The sequence below is a fragment of the Lampetra planeri genome, chromosome 33 (assembly GCF_965212315.1).
Source record: "Lampetra planeri chromosome 33, kcLamPlan1.2.h2, whole genome shotgun sequence".
In the NCBI taxonomy this organism is placed as follows: domain Eukaryota; kingdom Metazoa; phylum Chordata; class Hyperoartia; order Petromyzontiformes; family Petromyzontidae; genus Lampetra; species Lampetra planeri.
The window spans coordinates 1,693,018-1,712,982 of NC_136139.1; the positions used below are offsets into that span (position 1 = coordinate 1,693,018).

The 19,965-nt window shown below is 44.8% G+C and overlaps 1 protein-coding gene across 4 annotated transcripts in view; it reads right to left on the reverse strand.

Moving 5' to 3' along the window:
* The window catches only part of LOC144729589 (centrosomal protein of 170 kDa-like), a 77,626-nt gene that overhangs the window by 3,138 nt on the left and 54,523 nt on the right, over positions 1-19,965 (reverse strand). For 3 of the 4 annotated variants that reach the window (XM_078609946.1, XM_078609947.1, XM_078609948.1), the window contains exons 15-21: positions 19,552-19,744; positions 16,593-17,058; positions 15,508-15,667; positions 13,835-13,996; positions 9,867-9,955; positions 9,017-9,110; positions 7,759-7,810 (exon numbers count right to left, since the gene is read on the reverse strand). In XM_078609946.1, the coding sequence (XP_078466072.1) occupies positions 7,759-7,810; positions 9,017-9,110; positions 9,867-9,955; positions 13,835-13,996; positions 15,508-15,667; positions 16,593-17,058; positions 19,552-19,744 (1,216 nt within the window). The remainder of the gene's footprint in view (positions 1-7,758; positions 7,811-9,016; positions 9,111-9,866; positions 9,956-13,834; positions 13,997-15,507; positions 15,668-16,592; positions 17,059-19,551; positions 19,745-19,965) is intronic. The other variant, XM_078609949.1, reaches the window with a different exon arrangement.

The following is a 19,965-nucleotide window of genomic DNA, read 5'->3' on the forward strand; positions in this document are numbered from 1 at the left end:
TACAAATGGGTGCATGACGCCAACTGGAACACGCCAATAGGGTCTCTTGCAATTACGCGTTATTCACTTAAGTTATAGAATGGCCCTAAACATGATTCACAGGATGTCCATTCCTCGTTAATTGGCATGTTGCAATAACCTGGGCAGAGACATTCGACCAAACTTCCAGACAGCGATCTCCACACGCACATCCACGCAAGCAGACGAAACTCACCACCCACGTCAGCATGCAGGGCTAATTTGGGTGTCACGAGATCTTGAACTATTGCCGCAGCCTTAATTATTACTCTAAAGTTTTGAGGATACACAAAGGATGCTACGCTTAATGTTGAACTATTTAATCGCCCCATCCCACACACACACACACCCTCCCCCTTTCAAACACAGGCACTGACCAGCGTGGTGAAGTATGGTCAAACAGCCCCCGTGACCAATGCAGGAGGAGGTCTTCATTGAGCAGTGGAATTACAAATAGACTGTTTTATTCAGTTACTTACATTAACATAAACCAAACATTTTTTTTTTACTAGGAACACGTGGAATTAAATATATAATTAGTTTTGCCTTGACTTTGATTGCACAGAACCTTTAATAGTAGGTACCAACATTAAAAGTGTTTACAGAAAAATTTCCCCCGACTTTTATTTACTGCAAAAAAATGTTTTGGTGTAAATGACATGGATCACAAATATACCATACACACATTTAGTATCAAAATGATCAAATCGAATTTTTATTTCAAATTGACGGCTAGAGGATATCCATTGCAATTTTCACTTTTTTTTACATCTATAGTATAATGATGTTATTTAAGCCCTGGGCAAAGGAAATAATCATTCCTTAATTGCATCAGTTATGACATTTGATATGTTTTCTACATTTACAAGGAACAATTTACCAGGTAAAATACCCATTAATATATTTGCCTTCCAGCTATCATCAGATTCTAATCACACACTTGGTTCACACAAACTCCAGTGAGTAATCATATTAACCATGCAACTTGCACTCCCCCCCCCGAGGTGTATAGGTTTTTTTTCTAATATTTTTCCTTACACAGCAGCAACATTTGGTGATACTGTTAATGGTGAAAAACCAATACAAGAGATTCCTTATGAACGAATTAAGATAATTACAATGTCAAATACCATTGTGTAGGAGTCCAGTCTTGGTTTAAAGCTTTCATAATTCCAAATTTAAAATAGAACACGACAACTACTTATTTGCCCAGGGAAGCCACACCGAGTTCCAAGGGTTGTTTTCAGGAGGGCTCCGGGATTATTGAATGTGGAAAAGTTGTAAGGACTTGTTAATAATTCTATATTTGTGCGCATATTGTCTAAGGCGGTTCAATATGAGAGCATATTGCACCGTTTGACTGCCCGGTCATTTGACGCAATGCTGGCTGTTGCAAGCAAGGGTCGCCGAGCACGACACTGGTGTGCCGACCGAAGAGCGGATAAGTAAACACCGATGCAGAATTCTGCGTGACGGCGGTGCGATGCCACTGACCCCTACGCAAGGACTGACCAATGCTAAAACACGTGATTTAATTAACAACGTCCATGTCGCGTTTGGGCGTTTGCGATACGTTTCCAAACAACTTACCGATTTACGTCTCCCCCCATTTTACGTTGTCTCGCAAAACAAGCCATCACTTTATTAATACCGATGTAGCGGAGGGACGCGCGCGGGGTTTTGCAAACAGTGTGCACGCACGTGTGAGCGGCGGTCAGTGAAGTCTCGTCAGGGCAAGCAGGCGCAGAGAGAGAGCAATCAGAGGAAGGCGACCAATCAAGAGGCGATCAGGGGGAGCGGACACGTGCGCGAGACGTCGGGACGACGCCGGCTTAAGGAGGGCCACCTGAGGGCACTTAATGAGGAGGAGGATAAAAGAGGAACGTGTGAGGCAGAGGGGGAGGTTGGTTGGAGTGAAGACAAGAGAGCATTCAAGAGAAGTCCGGGACCCGCCTCTCCACACCTCGTCCTCTCCAGCGGTGATGGCTGATCCCCTGCTGGAGACACGGGCGAGGATGGAAGAGGGTAGGCAGGCTAGCAGTGGTGAAGCTAGCAGAGAGTATAGTGAGAGGCAGTAGAGAAGCTGGCAGAGTGTATAGTGAGAGGCTAGCAGTGGAGAAGCTAGCAGAGTGTACAGTGAGAGGCTAGCAGTAGAGAAGCTAGCATAGTGTATAGTGAGAGGCTAGCAGTAGAGAAGCTAGCAGAGTGTATAGTGAGAGGCTAGCAGTGGAGAAGCTAGCAGAGAGTATAGTGAGAGGCTAGCAGTAGAGAAGTTAGCAGAGTGTATAGTGAGAGGCTAGCAGTAGAGAAGCTAGCAGAGTGTATAGTGAGAGGCTAGCAGTAGAGAAGCTAGCAGAGTGTATAGTGAGAGGCTAGCAGTAGAGAAGCTAGCAGAGAGTATAGCAGGAGGCTAGCAGTAGAGAAGCTATCAGAGTGTACGGTGAGAGGCTAGCAGTGGTGAAGCTAGCAGAGAGTATAGTGAGAGGCTAGCAGTAGAGAAGCTAGCAGAGTGTATAGTGAGAGGCTAGCAGTAGAGAAGCTATCAGAGTGTGTAGTGAGAGGCTAGCAGTAGAGAAGCTATCAGAGTGTACGGTGAGAGGCTAGCAGTAGAGAAGCTAGCAGAGAGTATAGTGAGAGGCTAGCAGTAGAGAAGCTAGCAGAGTGTATAGTGAGAGGCTAGCAGTAGAGAAGCTAGCAGAGTGTACGGTGAGAGGCTAGCAGTGGAGAAGCTAGCAGAGAGTATAGTGAGAGGCTAGCAGTAGAGAAGCTAGCAGAGTGTATAGTGAGAGGCTAGCAGTAGAGAAGCTAGCAGAGTGTATAGTGAGAGGCTAGCAGTAGAGAAGCTAGCATAGTGTATAGTGAGAGGCTAGCAGTTGAGAAGCTAGCAGAGTGTATAGTGAGAGGCTAGCAGTAGAGAAGCTAGCAGAGAATATAGTAAGACGCTAGCAGTAGAGAAGCTAGCAGAGTGTATGGTGAGAGGGTAGCAGTGGAGAAGCTAGCAGAGTGTATAGTAAGACGCTAGCAGTAGAGAAGCTAGCAGAGTGTATAGTGAGAGGCTAGCAGTAGAGAAGCTAGCAGAGTGTATAGTGAGAGGCTAGCAGTAGAGAAGCTAGCAGAGTGTATAGTGAGAGGCTAGCAGTAGAGAAGCTAGCGGAGAGTATAGTGAGAGGCTAGCAGTAGAGAAGCTATCAGAGTGTACGGTGAGAGGCTAGCAGTGGTGAAGCTAGCAGAGTGTATAGTGAGAGGCTAGCAGTAGAGAAGCTAGCAGAGTGTATAGTGAGAGGCTAGCAGTTGAGAAGCTAGCAGAGAGTATAGTAAGACGCTAGCAGTAGAGAAGCTAGCAGAGTGTATGGTGAGAGGGTAGCAGTGGAGAAGCTAGCAGAGTGTATAGTAAGACGCTAGCAGTAGAGAAGCTAGCAGAGTGTACGGTGAGAGGCTAGCAGTAGAGAAGCTAGCAGAGAGTATAGTAAGACGCTAGCAGTAGAGAAGCTAGCGGAGAGTATAGTAAGACGCTAGCAGTAGAGAAGCTAGCAGAGTGTATAGCAGGAGGCTAGCAGTGGAGAAGCTAGCAGAGTGTACGGTGAGAGGCTATCAATGGAAGAGCTAGCAGAGTATACTGTGACAGGCTAGCGGAGCGAGAGAGAGAAAGCGAGTGGAGCGGAGCAGACGAGCAGTACAAGCGGAAGATTTGCAACGGAGATACGTGGTGTTGAAGGCGAGGAGTTCTGTACGAATGAAGTGACACGGGAGGAAAAAAAAGTTGTCCACGTGAAATAACACCGCTACACCTATACCCGATTTGCGTCGCCTCAACCCCACACTTACTTCGCCGACGGCATCGTCTGTCTTTTCTCGTTACCCGTCGCTTCTCAGCCTTCGCCTCCACCACCACCACCTACTACTACTACTAGCCTGTACACCGCTTCGATTGACGTCCTTTCGATATTCGTAATTGTCGCACCTTTCAGGAACGCGTCCCCGACGTAAACCGGGATATTGCCGTCTATTGTTGTCGTTCTGAACTTCAAAGGATATTCTTAGTTTAACGGTGCTAGTCCAGCTTTCATGCTTCCTGATCAACACACATCTACTGCACATTCTGAATGACATATAATTGAGGGGAAGAAAAGACTCCTCCATTGTAGTACAACGTCGCATATCTGACTCGCTGGTGTTTACGTGAAAATGCCAGATATGTCTGTATCCATAGAAAAAGGCAGCAACACCATGCAAGAAAAACACGCAAACTGCTTTTATTGTCAGAGGCCAACGCGTTCCATAGCCTTGAAGCTGCACCGGCAAAAGCCCAATCACCCCAGGAACGGAGCCTTGACCTCGAAATACTAAAAAGGAGATATCAGAAGTTGTCAAGGACCTCATTGGTGGTGTAAAGAAGTGAATGAGTTCCTGTAAGCATTGTGCGACTAAACCCATTGACAGCCTTGTAGGTCAATAGCAGGGCCTTATAATCAATTCGATATTTGATAGATAGCCAGACGTCTGTCTAGTGGAGTCCCTTTCTGCCAGCAGTGGCGTGAGCGAGCAATTGCAGGACTGTACCTTTATCCTTACTACCCCTTTATAATTGAATGAATAGCCACTCTCTGTGACCTTGTCTTGAACAGTAAAGGTGGACTTTCTCCCGATAAGGTAGTAGTAGTCCACAAGAAATACAAACTATCTGGACAGCGGGGGGGGGGGGGTGAGGAAACATGGAAAGTTTAATTGGGCCACAATTTCCATCGACCGATGGGGGGCTCTGTGTTTGGTCGGTCCAAGTTGGGTCCAGAGCATGCGAGGTGCTGGCCCATCACCGGCGTTTATATTTCATTACGGAGTAGTATTAGCCCTCTCCAGACCCACACGCTGTATTGTGCCTCCGCATCCCCATGACAACACTTGAAAAATACAAGCAACACACCACGCCGCTTGCTTATACGATCGAGAAATTCTATATTTATTAACAAGGTTTCCTATTCTTGGGTTTGGAAAATATGAGGTTACAATTAAATTCTCCAGTAATGCCTTTTTTTTACAAATTCATATTTATTGGGATACAACAGAAAGCCATACTTTAAATACCGCAGTTGGCTTCCCCGCAAGAGAGATATTGGCATTTGAAATGGACACGTTATATCAATATTCCTACGTTATTAAATTACAGTCCAGTTTTACATTCTTTACATTGTACATAATATTTGACCAACCTTGTTCGGTGCTCTTGTTATGCTGTACTCGTTTCTCGCGAACGCCACCATGGTGTAATGGTGAGCACACGGGGCCTGCAATCTCGACGCCGCCCGTTTTCTGGCTAGATTTCTCAACGTGGCCGTGAAAACGCTGGTGCAAGTTTCTCAAATCCCCCCCCCACCCACGGCCTCTGTTCGTGCGGAAATATTCATGGGTAGACCACGGTTAGTCTATCAGCAGGTTGTGTGTGGTGGGGTAAAGTGTGGGTACTCCACCTCTTCCAAGGCGTTTGGACAACATGGCACGTAGGCCAAACCACCTTCCAGAGGGGCTCTCTAGAGACCCCCCCTCGAGTGGAGGCCCTTCTGCTGATGTCTTACCACTGCATCTGCTCACCTGCCTTTCTGTCTCCCTCTACTCTTATTTCTTTCCAATATTGTCACATTGCCGACCATGGGATCCTGGTCAGCTTATTCCATGTCCGAACTGCAATATTCTTCTGTTTTATATCATTACAATTGAAGAATATTTATTCGGAGAGACCATGAGATCGGGGCAGCTCTCTGCGCATGAAATACAAGGATGTAAACGTAAGCTCCATACACCTCCTTAACACGGCGTGCACTACATGCAAGCACGGGGTGATCAAGATCATTGTGCGTGCACTGTGAAATAGGATTTTGAACTCCGTGGCTGGCTCAGGTTATAGTCAATCCTCTGGATCCCTTACAGGAGTTTCGTGGCTCTCACAGTGGAGTCAGCGAGACCACCAGCCACAGTTGACGATGCCCCCGACATGCCTTCCATGCAGTGTAAGTTACACATTGGCTGGTGAGTGTGCATAACTGTGCTATATAAAGATGCACCCTTCCACAATATCCCCTGGACACATGAGCGACCAAGTGTGAGTGCCTGACAACCCCTGACAAGATATAGTATTTTGTAAAATGGTATACAGGCGAATAATCTAAAGCTTGTTCATTCGTTGAATACTGCATTTGCTAAAAGGTATTTTGGTTCTGTTACACGACAATGGATCTGTCTTGGACCTCATTTGATATATCTGTCCGTCATTAATCATGACATTTCAATTAACTTAACATTTTTTTTACTTTCAACGAGCTGAAATATACCATGTTAAAGAGTTACCTTGCGGCAATGTGCACGGTATATAGCGTTTACAGATGACCTACACTGGTCCAACGGTATGTCAAGGCTTGTGCTGTACAGCTCTCTCCGTGTGTTTTCGATGTTCGACGTTTCGCTCTGTGTGCTGGAGCCTTCTTCAGCACGTGAATTTGGCGGCTCGTGTTATCCATCAAGCTGCTCAATACTGCTCCTCGAGAGGCTTCCAAGCACGTGGAGTGAAAGGTCGGACATCATGCCGAGCAACGCGATGACAAAGAAAAAAGATCCCCCAATATAGCCTTCAAACTGTTGGGGCAAGTGCTGTTAGCAAACACTGATGAAGGCTGGAACGGCACACGAGGGGGTGGGTGGCCAGCACCGTGCCCAGCCGCCTTTGTCTCCCTACTGGCAATATTTTTACACACCGCACCTGGTACTCAAATGAGGCCGAGTCGACCTAGGGGAGGGCCCAGGACCAGTTCAGATAATCGTCACTGGTGTTGGTCATGAGCGGGAATCAACCTCGGGTTGCCGGGTTTGTGGCGCAGCGCGCTAACCGCTAACCGCTACAACACTACCGCTCCCCACAATAAGCCTACAGTTAAGAAATGTAACGATACGCCTTTACTTGGACACGGTGGTTTAGAGCCCCATCACCGTTGGTCTCAAGCCAACATAGCCACCAGGCTTGCAATAGATTCAATCCCGCTCCTTCGAGATGCAAAAAAACGCTCATATCTTCAGTCACAATTTAGTTAAAATGCAGCGCGCGATTGTGCGTGTTTGATGCTTCATTGTGAGTGCACGTGGTTATAAATCACACTGGCCATTTTCGTGCTTTACCACGAAACTCAAACGTTAGGAAAAAAGCATTGCTAATAAGCGGCCACGTTAACAACTTGCTCCTTCATGGCGAACGGCGATTTGGTTTTGAACGCCACGTAAGCGCTCCTGCATGAGGCAATGAAGTGCGTATAATCACTGCCTGGGCCAAGGGCTCCTCATGCTGGTCACTTGTGGCATTACCAAATATCATTTGAACAAAAATGCGCACGCAGATAAGAAAACCCCCTCCAAAAACGTGTCCTCGGGTCATCATACTCGGGCCCAGTGCCGCTCGCATCCATCGCACTCTCCTGCACTTGAACCGATCTCATGGCTCCATCTTCAAGGCGATTGCCCTCTTGGACGATTCCTCTCCTTTGGCTGACATTCTGTCACCAGTCTCGTCCATCGCCTGCCAACCGGTGGGTCCTGCCCAAGCCCATTTTCTTCTTAGTTATTAATTGTCAATGTGTCGTCTCTGACATGCCGGACATCTCTCGTGTAGTTTCAGTCGCAAGCTTTCCCTTCACATTAACCTCTTGTGATGCCACCATGACGAGGCATCGGCTGAGCACACAGTGAGCACCGTTTGCTTACCTTGCAGCTGCTTCTCAACTTTTCTCAGGTCCTGTAGAATGGATGTCAGCTCCTGCAATGCAATCAGAAAGAGAAATGTATTCAAAACGAATGCATTACCGTTTATAAGACGGGCATGAAGCATGACGTGCAATTATGAAATGTAGAAAGGAAAAATTATAACGGTATTAATATAAATTACAATAAAAAAAAACACTGCTCGGCTTTCCAAAAGCACTCCAACCTACTCTTGGCCACGTCTAGGTCAACACTGACAGATGTTAACAAATATTGACTAAATAAACACGAGTTATGTATCTGGTTATCTTCTTAGGTTCTTTCGGTAAAGCCACGCAGAAAGTAAAATAAAATAAAAACAAAAATCACGACGTTTCGGAGGCAACACAAGTCTCTGTCATCAGGTGGGACCGTCACAGCCAGATTAGCTGTATCAAGTGAGGCAATGATTCAAGATGTAATCCCTTAAAAGCGAGTTGAGGGGGGAGGGAGAGGGAGGGGGGAGCTCATCAGACTATGGTAGCCAATGAAAGGAACGTATCGAGAGTGGCTACCATAGTCTGATGAGCTCCCCCCTCCCTCTCCCTCCCCCCTCAACTCGCTTTTAAGGGATTACATCTTGAATCATTGCCTCACTTGATACAGCTAATCTGGCTGTGACGGTCCCACCTGATGACAGAGACTTGTGTTGCCTCCGAAACGTCGTGATTTTTGTTTTTATTTTATTTTACTTTCTGCGTGGCTTTACCGAAAGAACCTAAGAAGATGATTCCTTGCAGTCACGAAAGCTTCAAATCTAGAATGTATCTGGTTAGTCGGGCGCGGTGGTTGTATGTCTCTAAGTCAGCATTGGAGGCGATTGTTGGTGGATCACACAGACTTGAAACTCCCTCCCCGTGGTATCAATGTCGCCATCTCCGGGATTGCAAGGGTATGACAGTATGACGAAGTGGAATTAATTTCCATCAGGACGGAGGTCGGTTGAGTGTTGCCCGACACACACCAGGTACTCCGGTTTGCTTTAATCATTGTTATTTCATACATATTTTGGCAGGAAATTAAGTAGTTAAGAAAAAAAATCTGAGTAATGATAAATAAAAATGTATATTTTTAAATAGAACAATGCAATTGTCGTGGATCTTACACCCTACGATGTATCGTAGAGCACTGCCATCACGCAGCAACCCCAGTGGGAACCAGACCCAGTGGGAACCAGCCCCAGTGGGAACCAGCCCCAGTGGGAACCAGCCCCAGTGCTTACCCTGCTGGTGGTCCTCAGGAGGGGCACTTCGCCATCAAAGCTGAGCTTGGACTCGATCGCTTCCCAGGGAAGGTCCTGGTCTTTAAACAGATACCTACGAGAGACACGGTCAACAATTAACAAAGCACGAGTAGGTTTTAGCTGCGACTACATGACCTTCCACCTCAGTATGACCTATGTGCCTCCTATATTACCCGTGTTTACTGAGCTATGTGATATAGTTTGATTCACGAGCAGTGGGGAAAATTTAGATCGGAAAAGCCTTGCGGTCATTTTCACCCATTCTTGATTCCGAAAAAATAAACTGTGGCTTTTAAAACTCATATTCACTCGAACACATCCCTTCATTAGTTTTTAGAAAACATAAGAATGAAAAAGCAAAACACCTTCAGATGGTTCATGTTCATACACATACGATTTGGCTTGTACTCTCACAAGTAATTCTAAATAGGAGTTAACAATAAAAGTATGTCTTCTTGGTTCTTTCGGTAAAGTCACGTTGAAGGAAAATAATAAAATAATAAAAATAAAACATAATAACATAATTCTCACGACGTTTCGGCCACAACGCAAGCAGCCGTCTTCAGGTGGAGAACAGGTCTGCCGAGAAGGCAGAGTCTGAATGGCGTCGTGAGAATTATTTTATTATGTTTTATTTTTATTATTTTATTATTTTCCTTCTACGTGACTTTACCGAAAAAACCAAGAAGATGAATCCCTGCAGTCACGAAAGCTTTAAATCGAAAAATAAAAGTATGACTAAAACATAATCATTGCTCTTATGTTGCTAAATTTCTGGCAATATAATAGCCCAAAGATGGAAAAAAATTGCAACGTTGTAATTTCCCACCGGATCTTGGAGGTGGTTTTGTCGGTAGCGGAGCGTATACGCTGGGAGAGCTGAGCGATGGAGGTGAGCATCAGGGTATCGAGCACCACCTGCCATCCCAGAGAGCGAGGCCCATCAACACATCGTCGCGTTACTCCATTATCACACGCGTCCGACACAAATCATACAAGCCACATGCATCATCAGCCAATCACACGCCACCATCACATCCCACTTCAAATCCAAAACTTGCATTGCATTGTCGCATCGCACTATCGCACGTTCCAATCAACACGATCACTTCCAATCAACGCCCGATTGCTCCAGCACACATCCGATTGTCACACTATCACGACTTCATCCGGGCACTTCCCGATGCAACGATGAAAACATGACGATATATATGATATGATCGCTCCGTGATGAAAATTGTCAATACCAAGCTCTATCATTGACATGCCCTGCCACGAATGCGTCATCATAAATAGGCACATTTACTTCCTCATTCCTTTGCCTCCAGCGTGGATTAATATAAGAGCTGTATATATAAGATACACGACTGATCAAACGCCACCACGAACATTGTAAAACAATGTTCATGGTCTGGCAATTAATAATTAGTTTTACACGAAATTACTACTAATGGATGAAAAATCTTTGATTGAAAAGCAAAACCAATTTAATAAGCATAGTTTAAGCAATTATCTTTCAAAATCCTTGCAGTTCAACTTTAATACCCATAATGAGCATCTCCATTCAGTTTTTACTATTTATTTGTGCATTTTAATATTCCCAATTGTAAAGCACTTCCACGTTATTTTCTCAGGAATAAACAACCTTCACTGATTCACAGGCAGACTACGACAACAGCTGCGACGATGTTGATGGGTCATCTGATTTTGTATCCACACGCCGGTGAAAACGTGCAACGTGGGTAGAAAATTGCAAAAATTTAGCAAAAGCCTCGAGCATCATTTATTTTTTTTAGCAATCTCAATGCGCATTGTGACAAATGACAATTAATGTGCACATAAATTACGAATGTAGGTGATACATACAAAGGTATATTCCAGAAGGGTAAAACATTTTGAGAAATGGATATTAAGAGGGCTTAATGACAAACACATCTTTTTAGAATTGTGACCCAAATGTGTTTATTCCAATGACACCGAATATCACTGCAAAAATGTAACTTTATCAATTACCAAAGTGGAAATATAATTTAGTAAATAGAATTGCTGAAATACGATGATCACAACATTCTAGTAATTTCCATTCTCAAAATATTTAGACTCCTTTTCAAAAGACATCAGAGCCACAAACACAAAATGTAAACCACCGTGTGTTTGTTTAAATCCATGCCATGCATGCAGTAACATGTTCCATTTGGCTAAAAGCAGACAAGTTGTTACTTAAAACGTAGGAAAGAGATTGAAAAAGCCTTAACCCTTTCACATATATCATATTTCACGTAAATTGTCGGAGTATAAGCTTAATTATTGTTTTTATGGAGGGTGGGGGGGGGGTGAACATCGCTGTGCTTGGGCTTGGTAGAGCCGAACTCACGACTGGGGACTCGAACTGCACATGGGTAGAATATTAAAAAGCCGATGCCGTCAAGAGGTAATTTAAAAAAAACGCTTCACCTCACAGATATGAGTATCAGCAGACTTTGTACTCAACGTTATTTGGAAATTCCAAACAATTATCTTATACAATGTCTCACTGTCCATCACACCGAGGATTCCACTCATTAAAATAAAAAAGGAATTTTCCATAATCGAGGTCCATGTAAAAATGTGAGCGGCCGGTTTTTTTTTGTAAATGAAAATAAATTTGGGTTCATCGTGATTGCTAATTTTTGTCGTTAAGTAAAATACAGCTTCAATGCAGGTTCACGTTTTTTGTCATCTTCGTAAAAGTATTTAAAGATTGAAAGTTAAACAGCCAATTTATTCAACAGTAGTAGCCGCCAAATGTATTGAATACAGTGCATGTCCTAATCCCTGCGATTCCTATTGCCAGTCATAGCCAGTGGAGCGATACGATGTGTAATGGTACTGCTCTCAAGCAGTCCTCTTCAGCAGTAAACATTGCACATAAACTGTGATGGAGGATAGGCAGGAGGCCGGAACCTAGTCACCTCACTCTCAGTCTCCTGTCCTTGGCTTCGAATTATAAAAACAGTTAAATACAATGTAATAAACATGTGTGAATGATGAGAAAAACCCACCATGACATAATTAACAGTGTAACCCGGAAAACCGTAGATTTTCAAGCAACACGAAATTCTGTGTCGAAGACGCAGCCTCTGTGCATATGCCTAAAGCTGTCAGTCGGTCACATTTGTTCATTTATTTTGATGGTGACGTAAGCAAAGAGGACCACAATGCACTTCTTAAAGGAAACGCTGGCTGTTTTTTTTTTGTATACGCACAGACGCTGCGTGCTTACACATCTTTGTGCGTTTCGCTTGCAGCAAATACATTGTGTAAAGCCTCACGAGACATCGTCTGCAACGTTAGGTCACGTCTTGCACTTGTTCAATACCGCACTTGCCAAGTGAAATATTTCACGTGGAAAACTGACGCAATAGGAGCGTAACTTACGGCCTCCCAAAAAACAAATTTCATTTAAGCTAAAATGTGTTTCCATTCGGCACACTTTGACGTGAAAGCATGGCAATGTGAGCCAACGCAGCGGGGAATCTGAACTGGGCGAGCTGGGTTGAGTGCATTGTATTCGGGTTACAATAAAAACTGGATTACCATATTATCTGTCATGCTTGTGAAATAATGAGAAAAGGACATACCTTTAGTCACTTCCAACCCACAACCCCACACTGTATAAGAATATAACATTAGTGGGCACAGGTTCTTTGCGCTCTGCCCCTTTAAATGTGGGTTCCCGGCTTCTCAGCGTCTACCCTGCTTGATTAATGCTACAATAATGTGCTCATGCGATAACCAGTATCTGTCATTCACACGCTGAATAATGTGCCTGCCGCGATACCCATAATTGGAACCGTGCATATCACTTCAGTTGATTAAAGCCTGCAATTGATGAAGAGCATGTATGACGCATTTCAAAAGGATTACTTCTTCAGAGGCTTTTGTAGATGAATACCACTTCTCATCACACTTCCATACCAGTTCGTGTCTGCAGCGAATGCAATTAACAAACACCATTGTTACATTGGAGAATTAACGGCTTTGGGAGTCAGTGTGGGTTTTCTCACCGTATACTGGTTACAAATTCTGTGTGCGAGATAAGCGTGAGCCGATTTTCCTGTAGCTGACATGAGTATTTAGAAAAAGTGTGCTAATCATATTTAACAATTAAACTTGCATCAAGATGCCTAATGATATGTGAGATATTGAAATGCAATTTCCTTGTATTGTCAGTTATTTTGGTGTCTTATTATCCCACTTTGCCCCTTTGAAGTTGTCGTGTTTTTAAATAATTACGGTGAAATGGCAAAGAGTTCGCTTTCCAAATGCGATGGAACTGCACCTTTACACATTAAATCCTGATACCTTGATTTGTTCTGTAAACAATTGTGGAATATGAATTTAATCGGCCAAACAAAGTACGATTTGCTCAAGCACAGTACTCTTAATGAACATAAATACAAACACCAGGGATTGATTCACTGAATCATTTAGCCACATGCGTTGGTTAAGAGTTATAGTTAAACATCAGGACACTTAATATTGCACTCAAAATGCACGTGCCTCATATTTTTTTACGGAAAGTAATTTGCTGCCAGCATTTGAATGCCACTCCCATTGACCACCACCAGACATTGAAACCCACATAATTCGGCATGAGCATGTACCTAACTAGGAAACTGGAGACATTATCAATCACACATCCTTCCTAACGACCATTCCTTAATTTAACCACAAAGTGAAAGGGTTAAGACACTCTCAAAATAAAACAATTAAATAAATACACAAATAGATCGACACTCAAAGCTTCTTATCGACCTCATCTCTACTCCAGGTTCTCTTCCTCGTGATGGGAGTAAAGTGATCTTTGACCTCTGATAACTTTTGACCCCCGGTGGCATCATTGCTATCCCCGCAAGGCCTCTCCGGGAGCGGCACTTTCTTAAAGTTCAGGCTCTCATCAAAGATGCGAGGCACAAGCTAGCGGGGGAGAGTGTGGGAGAGGAGGGCACAAGGAGGGGGGGGGGAACCGCAGAGAGGAGAGAAGCAGCAAAGGGGGAAAAGTTCAGGGGTGTGTTGTGCTCGACAAATAAAAACAGGCACAGACGGTAAGGAAAGACAGCCAGCAGCCAGTTCTTGCAACGTCAACGAATGAATTACCTTTCCACAAGCGTTTTTGTAACTCGGGCATTGTTATATTTTTTGATGTGACTAGTTAATGGCATTCGATGGATTGTTTTCTACATTTAAATGTTATATATCAATAAGATAAAAAAAGAGTATTCACGAATCGATCAGCAATGTAATATATACAATTTTGACACTGATTATCATCGTCAAATGTATGGATTTTTAAAAAAGAACTACATTCATACGAATACTCTAGAGATGAACAAGTTTTTTTGACTTTCTATTTTTCTACTTGATACCGAAACACTTGATAACGCCGCCACATTTCCCAAAATATGAAATACCACTGTTGCTTTAGGAGCGTGCGTTTCTTTATATATAAAAATAATAACCCGGACGACTTCCGGGCTTGAAGAGCGAACCTCTGCAACAAGCGTCAAACGCGCTACTGCTGGGCCACGCCACCACCTGAGGCCCACCGAGAACGGATAAATGAAGGAGTCGGGATGCTTCGCGAGCTGAAGGCCAAGTGGAACCGGAACTTAGGGGAAGATGAACATTGCTTTAAATAGTGCTCGGCGAAAAAGATGGGTGGGGATGATGAGATGGAGGTGAGTGAGATAGACTTGGTGTTGGAGATGACAAGGGTGAGAGTTGTATCCACGGGAGCGTGCGAGGCGTAGGAGAGAATCGGAAGGACGTCAATACAGGTACCCCATTTGCTATCCACACTAATCTATCCGCAGCCACCTCCTTTGTACACTACATTGTGTTGTTATACGCCGACCCCATAATCAGTCAACATTGTGGTTGATTACTGACAAAAACAATTGGTTTACAATTTACTGGCATCAGAATAGAAACCGCCAAGTCTAACATTCCGTGTTCATCTCTAGTGCATTCGTACATCTAAGAATGCCGGGACACGCCTACAATGCGATGCTCATGCGATATTTTAATGACAGAAAACTTACTAACATGGCCTTAATGCAAATGTCATCTCCAGCAGAGAAGCACTCTTGAAGTCATCTGGCCAGTTAAGTTGCGGTGCATGTACATTCTCTCATGAATGTAACTGCATCATGTGGATAAATAATATTTAATAAATACAGATTAAGCAATATTCACCAAGTTCAAATAACCACAACACCAAATGTCATCCTCTAGTAAATAAAAGTACCATGGGATTAAAATACCATTGGATCAGTCTAGCTCTGTTCTCAATCATATTTCTGAGAAAACCCGCTATGTCTAAACAATAGCATGTTGCTGGCTTTAAATATGAAGAGGTACTTCTGTAAACGAAAACACCTTTCTTGACAAATGTGCCCCCTGGCACCGGACGACTGTCATTGGTGTACCTCCTCGCGCGCGTCGATCGAAGACCCGGGGGTGGGTGGTCCCGTGCTGCCCGTGGTGCTGGGAGCCGTGCCCGATGAGCTGACTCCGTCCGGGTCTCCCGTCACGCTGTGGATCTCGCGTGCCAGGATGGCCAGGTCTTTGGCGAGGTCTTTGCTGATCCTGCGGCATGTCACGGTATGGCCGTCACAAAACACGCGCGGACGTAGACAACGAGTCCAAGGCTTGTTCGTCAAAGTCGATTTGCGGCACGTGCAACATTGGTTGAACGCATAGTTGAATTTCTTACGCGCCGTAACTTAACAACAGAGGATCTGACCAAACGGCCAGAACTGATTTTCCGGCCGGGAGGCAGGTGGCATGAAGAATGAGGAGCCGAGCAGGTAAAGAAGGGTGGTATGTATGTATATTGAACTTCTTTCGCACCGTAGGTAGCCAACTGTGATAATTGGAGGTGTTGGGGAAGGACAACAAACTAAACACAAAAGTAGCTAAAAAGAATGAGCTTTCAATTTTGATTAAAAAGAGCAAAGCTCCAGTGGCTTCTTAATATCGGAAGGAAGAGCATTCCAGACGGCCGCAAAAGCGGAGACCATCAACTCATTACGCTTGAGAATGTGGTTCAATCCAAGATGGCTGCATGAAATCAAACCCAGCTTTTCAGTGGCTCGGTGCGTTGACATGGTAATAACAGCCTCAATAATAAAACCTCTGCAGCTGCATCATTCGCGGCCGCAGAGATGACATGAACCCATTGTATACAGCATATACAAATCAAAAGCATCAATGCTTGCGTGGATCGATGCATCTATGGTGACCTTCTAAATAAAAATTACTTGGTGAATCGATGTGTCAATCCACCCCGATTGTTTAGTGCGTTTATATCACGGTGAGAAGCAGAAGATGGCAGAAGAGTTGGTGCAATTAAATCAAACAATTGGGAAGCCACCACTGGGCAAGAACGGCAAATAAAACAAAAGATTGAAAGAAGATGGGGCCAGGTCTTTACCCAGCAGTAGGGGACTCGCAGTCTGACAACAACAACAACAACCACATCTTCACGATGAGACGCAGCCACCGCCCCCACCTCGCAATCTCCTCGCTGTGCACCGTCCAGTGCCTCAGGTAATCCTCATCTCCGCCCTTGGCCTGCGGCTTGCCGGCGCCCGTGTGAGCCGCCCCGCCGCCACTCGCGCCGCCCCTCCTGCCGCCCGGCGCCACGGCACCGCCGCCGCCTGTCGCCGCGGATCCCGCGCCGCGGGGCGGCAACGCCGCTCCCACGCCGCCAGAGTGGGGCCGGGAAGACGTCACCGTCGACGTGGAGGACGACGATCCGGACGGTGGCCGGTGATGGTGGTGGTGGTGGTGAGGCGCCGCCAGCGTGGCCGTCGCGGGCCCACCCCGCGTCGCGCCCCCCCTGGTGTCCGCGGGCGCCCCCGGTGCACGCATGCGGATCGAGTAGCGGGGGGCGGCCCCTCCGCCGCCACGGCTGGCGCCGAACTCGTCCTCCGAGGTGGAGGTGTAGTCGGTCAAGCGTTGGCGCCAGCGCGTGCCTTGTGTGTTGGGATGCGGCAAGAGCAAAAATCGAAAGCGTGCAACGTTGTTTCAAAACGTCTCGCGGGTCTGTGCGTAAGAGGAAAACGGGCGATAAAACGTTTGACGTGTCACCATCCAAAACGTATCCCTTGTAATACATAGAAATTGGGAAAGTCACAATCAACTTCAATAAAGGGTTGTTTTGGGTTAGATCACGTAAATAGAAATGTGTCATTACACCCACCACCACCCGACACAGCCAATTAGCAAGGTTTGTCACGTAAACCAAACGTTTTAAATTAGTTACTACTTCAGCACAACGGTGTTGGAGAAAACACCCACGACATTTACAATTAGTGTACAACGTTTCGCTGTTGATTACAACCAGCTTCATCAGGCAATTCGCGAGATTTGTAAGAATCAATCATTTAATCAAGTGATTCTTATGCTTACCATACGTGCAATTATCAAGCAAGATTTGAAAAGCGCACAACTGAACACAATGACAGACATTACTTCATTTCCCAGCACCGCAAACCAAGCAGCAGATATCAAGCTTTCTACCAAAGCAGAACACACTGCAGCCCTTACCACTAGCATTGCGTATGATGGGAGGAAAGCAGACCTCTGAAAAAATATCATTTGCATTACTTCAACAGTAAAAAGAAATCATCATTATCTACATACACGTTATTAAGTGTGTCATCATCATCATTACCACTGCCACCATCACTGCTGTCAACACTTGTCATCACCTTCAGCCTTGTCTACATCAATAATTACAATCGTTTCATCATCATGGTCCTACCATATTTTCATTAAATGATGGATGACAATGAAGGCAATGTAATTAAATATTTACCGCAATCAAGCCTCATCATGACTGTAACCTTTACTGGCATTCTGCATTCATGATACTCAATTAGAATTCCCCCATTCACTCATCCGTTTAGTCCAACCCTTAACCGTGTAACTTTCTTTTTGGTCAAAACTTTAACGTCACTTTGATGATGCCTTCACGTACATTGTCTCTGTCAGTACCATCGCTAGGTCCGTCCACCAACGATAAGTCACAGTCAAAAGTCATGCCAAAATGCATTGCTTCTTCTAACAATTGTGATATTTTATAGGCCATTCAAGGATTGATAAGAGGTGGAGATTGCATCCTTGAATCTTGTTTTCTTTTACCATTTGTTATTATTAGACATTGGATTGTATGTTGTATATGATGTCATTAATCATGGTAACAAATAATACAAAACTCAAATGTTAAGATGTATTACAATCACATGAGAGCGTTACATAAGTCATTATTTCAATTAAGGGGGCATTTCACTCCCACAACCAATCTTAGACATTCTCTGCAATCAATCAAACAGAATTGTGGCTGAAAATAACCAAAGCAGCAAAGTGCAGGAATGATTAAGCAGCCAATTTGGAATGGGAAGTGCATGAGTGGGATGCCTTGTGAGAAAGCTGTAACATTTGGAGCCCAATTCATGTGGTTGGAAAATGTCAGTTTTAGTAAAAAATTACGAAAATGTGTCAATGGTTCCATTGCCAAACAATAAAAAAATTGTTAGGTGAAATGTTTTGACAAACTTTTTGGAGAATCAGTCCCTTGATGTTATTTACAAAGTTGAAAATAGTTGTATATTCCAAAATTCATCCACCTAAGGGTCATAAATGTGTATTAGGTTGGTGTACACACTTTGTAAAGACAAAAATGACGATGATAATGAAACAACACGGATAATTTATCGCAGGAGAGAGGGAAAACAAAAATCACAATTATTAAGGCAACAAAAACAACTTCAAATGGAGTAGAACTTGCTCGGACTGAAAACATTAATTTCCTTGAGTAAAACTCATCAAGAACAGCGGGGCCTTCAGTAGAACAATGACACCACAAACACATGTAGAGGAGGGCGCTGCTGCTTAGGGCTCCACAGAAGCTCGCAGAAGGAAGCAATGGCCATCTCTTAAATCTTGATATAGTAGTCGGAGTGTAAAAACTACACTTCGTCCAGTTTAGCCGAGTATGCTCATCGCACTCAACCACCATTGTCGCCTATTATTGCATCGTCGAACAGCACGAGATCGTAGCGGCTTGAGGAGGACTTCATCCAGCATGGCTGACGATGACGAAACTATTTAAACCATTTTTTATTTTACCAGATAAGGCCCACTGAGCTATGTAGCTCTTTTTCAGAAGCGACCTGGCCACCAATGATAGCTCAACTAAGTGGCTTATCATTTGACTATTTATAGCAGTAAAATAATCCAAGTAATCTAAACGCATGTTTCTAAATTGTTTCTAAATACTGGAAGACCCAGAGAAAAAAATCCACGCGACCACGAGAAGAGAGACACGCAAACTCCATATATACAGCAGGCGTCAGGGTCGGGATCCACCCACGCCCTCCTCCTGCATACCAGGCGAGGTAGTTAACATCTCCTAGCCACGGTGGCTACGACGACGGCGACGACGACAAGGACGGTGGCCATACCGGACGGTGAGCTGTGCGTGGAGCTCGAGGAGCGGCTGCGGGGCTCGCGGTCGCGCGACTCGCTGCACGTGCGGCTCCTGGCCATGGCGCCGGGCGTCCCGTGGGCCGCTCCGGAGAGGCGTGCCGCGAGGTTGCCCCTGCCCGCCTCGGCTATGCGGCTTCCTAGGCTCGAGCGGCCCGAAGCCGGAGACATCTACGTGCACGGGCGAGAGAACGAGCAACGGTGAGATCGCGTAACGCGTGTGACGCTCGCTTCCGAGAATGAGGAACAGTCATCAAAAGGATGTAATGTGGAGCTCGCTGAGCAAGTGTGGGAGTTAATGCCTAATAATAATGAAGCCAAAATAGCTCCACACTCAAATAAGCTCAATGATTCTGAAACATGTTGAGCACTTTTATCTCCCAGACTGTTTC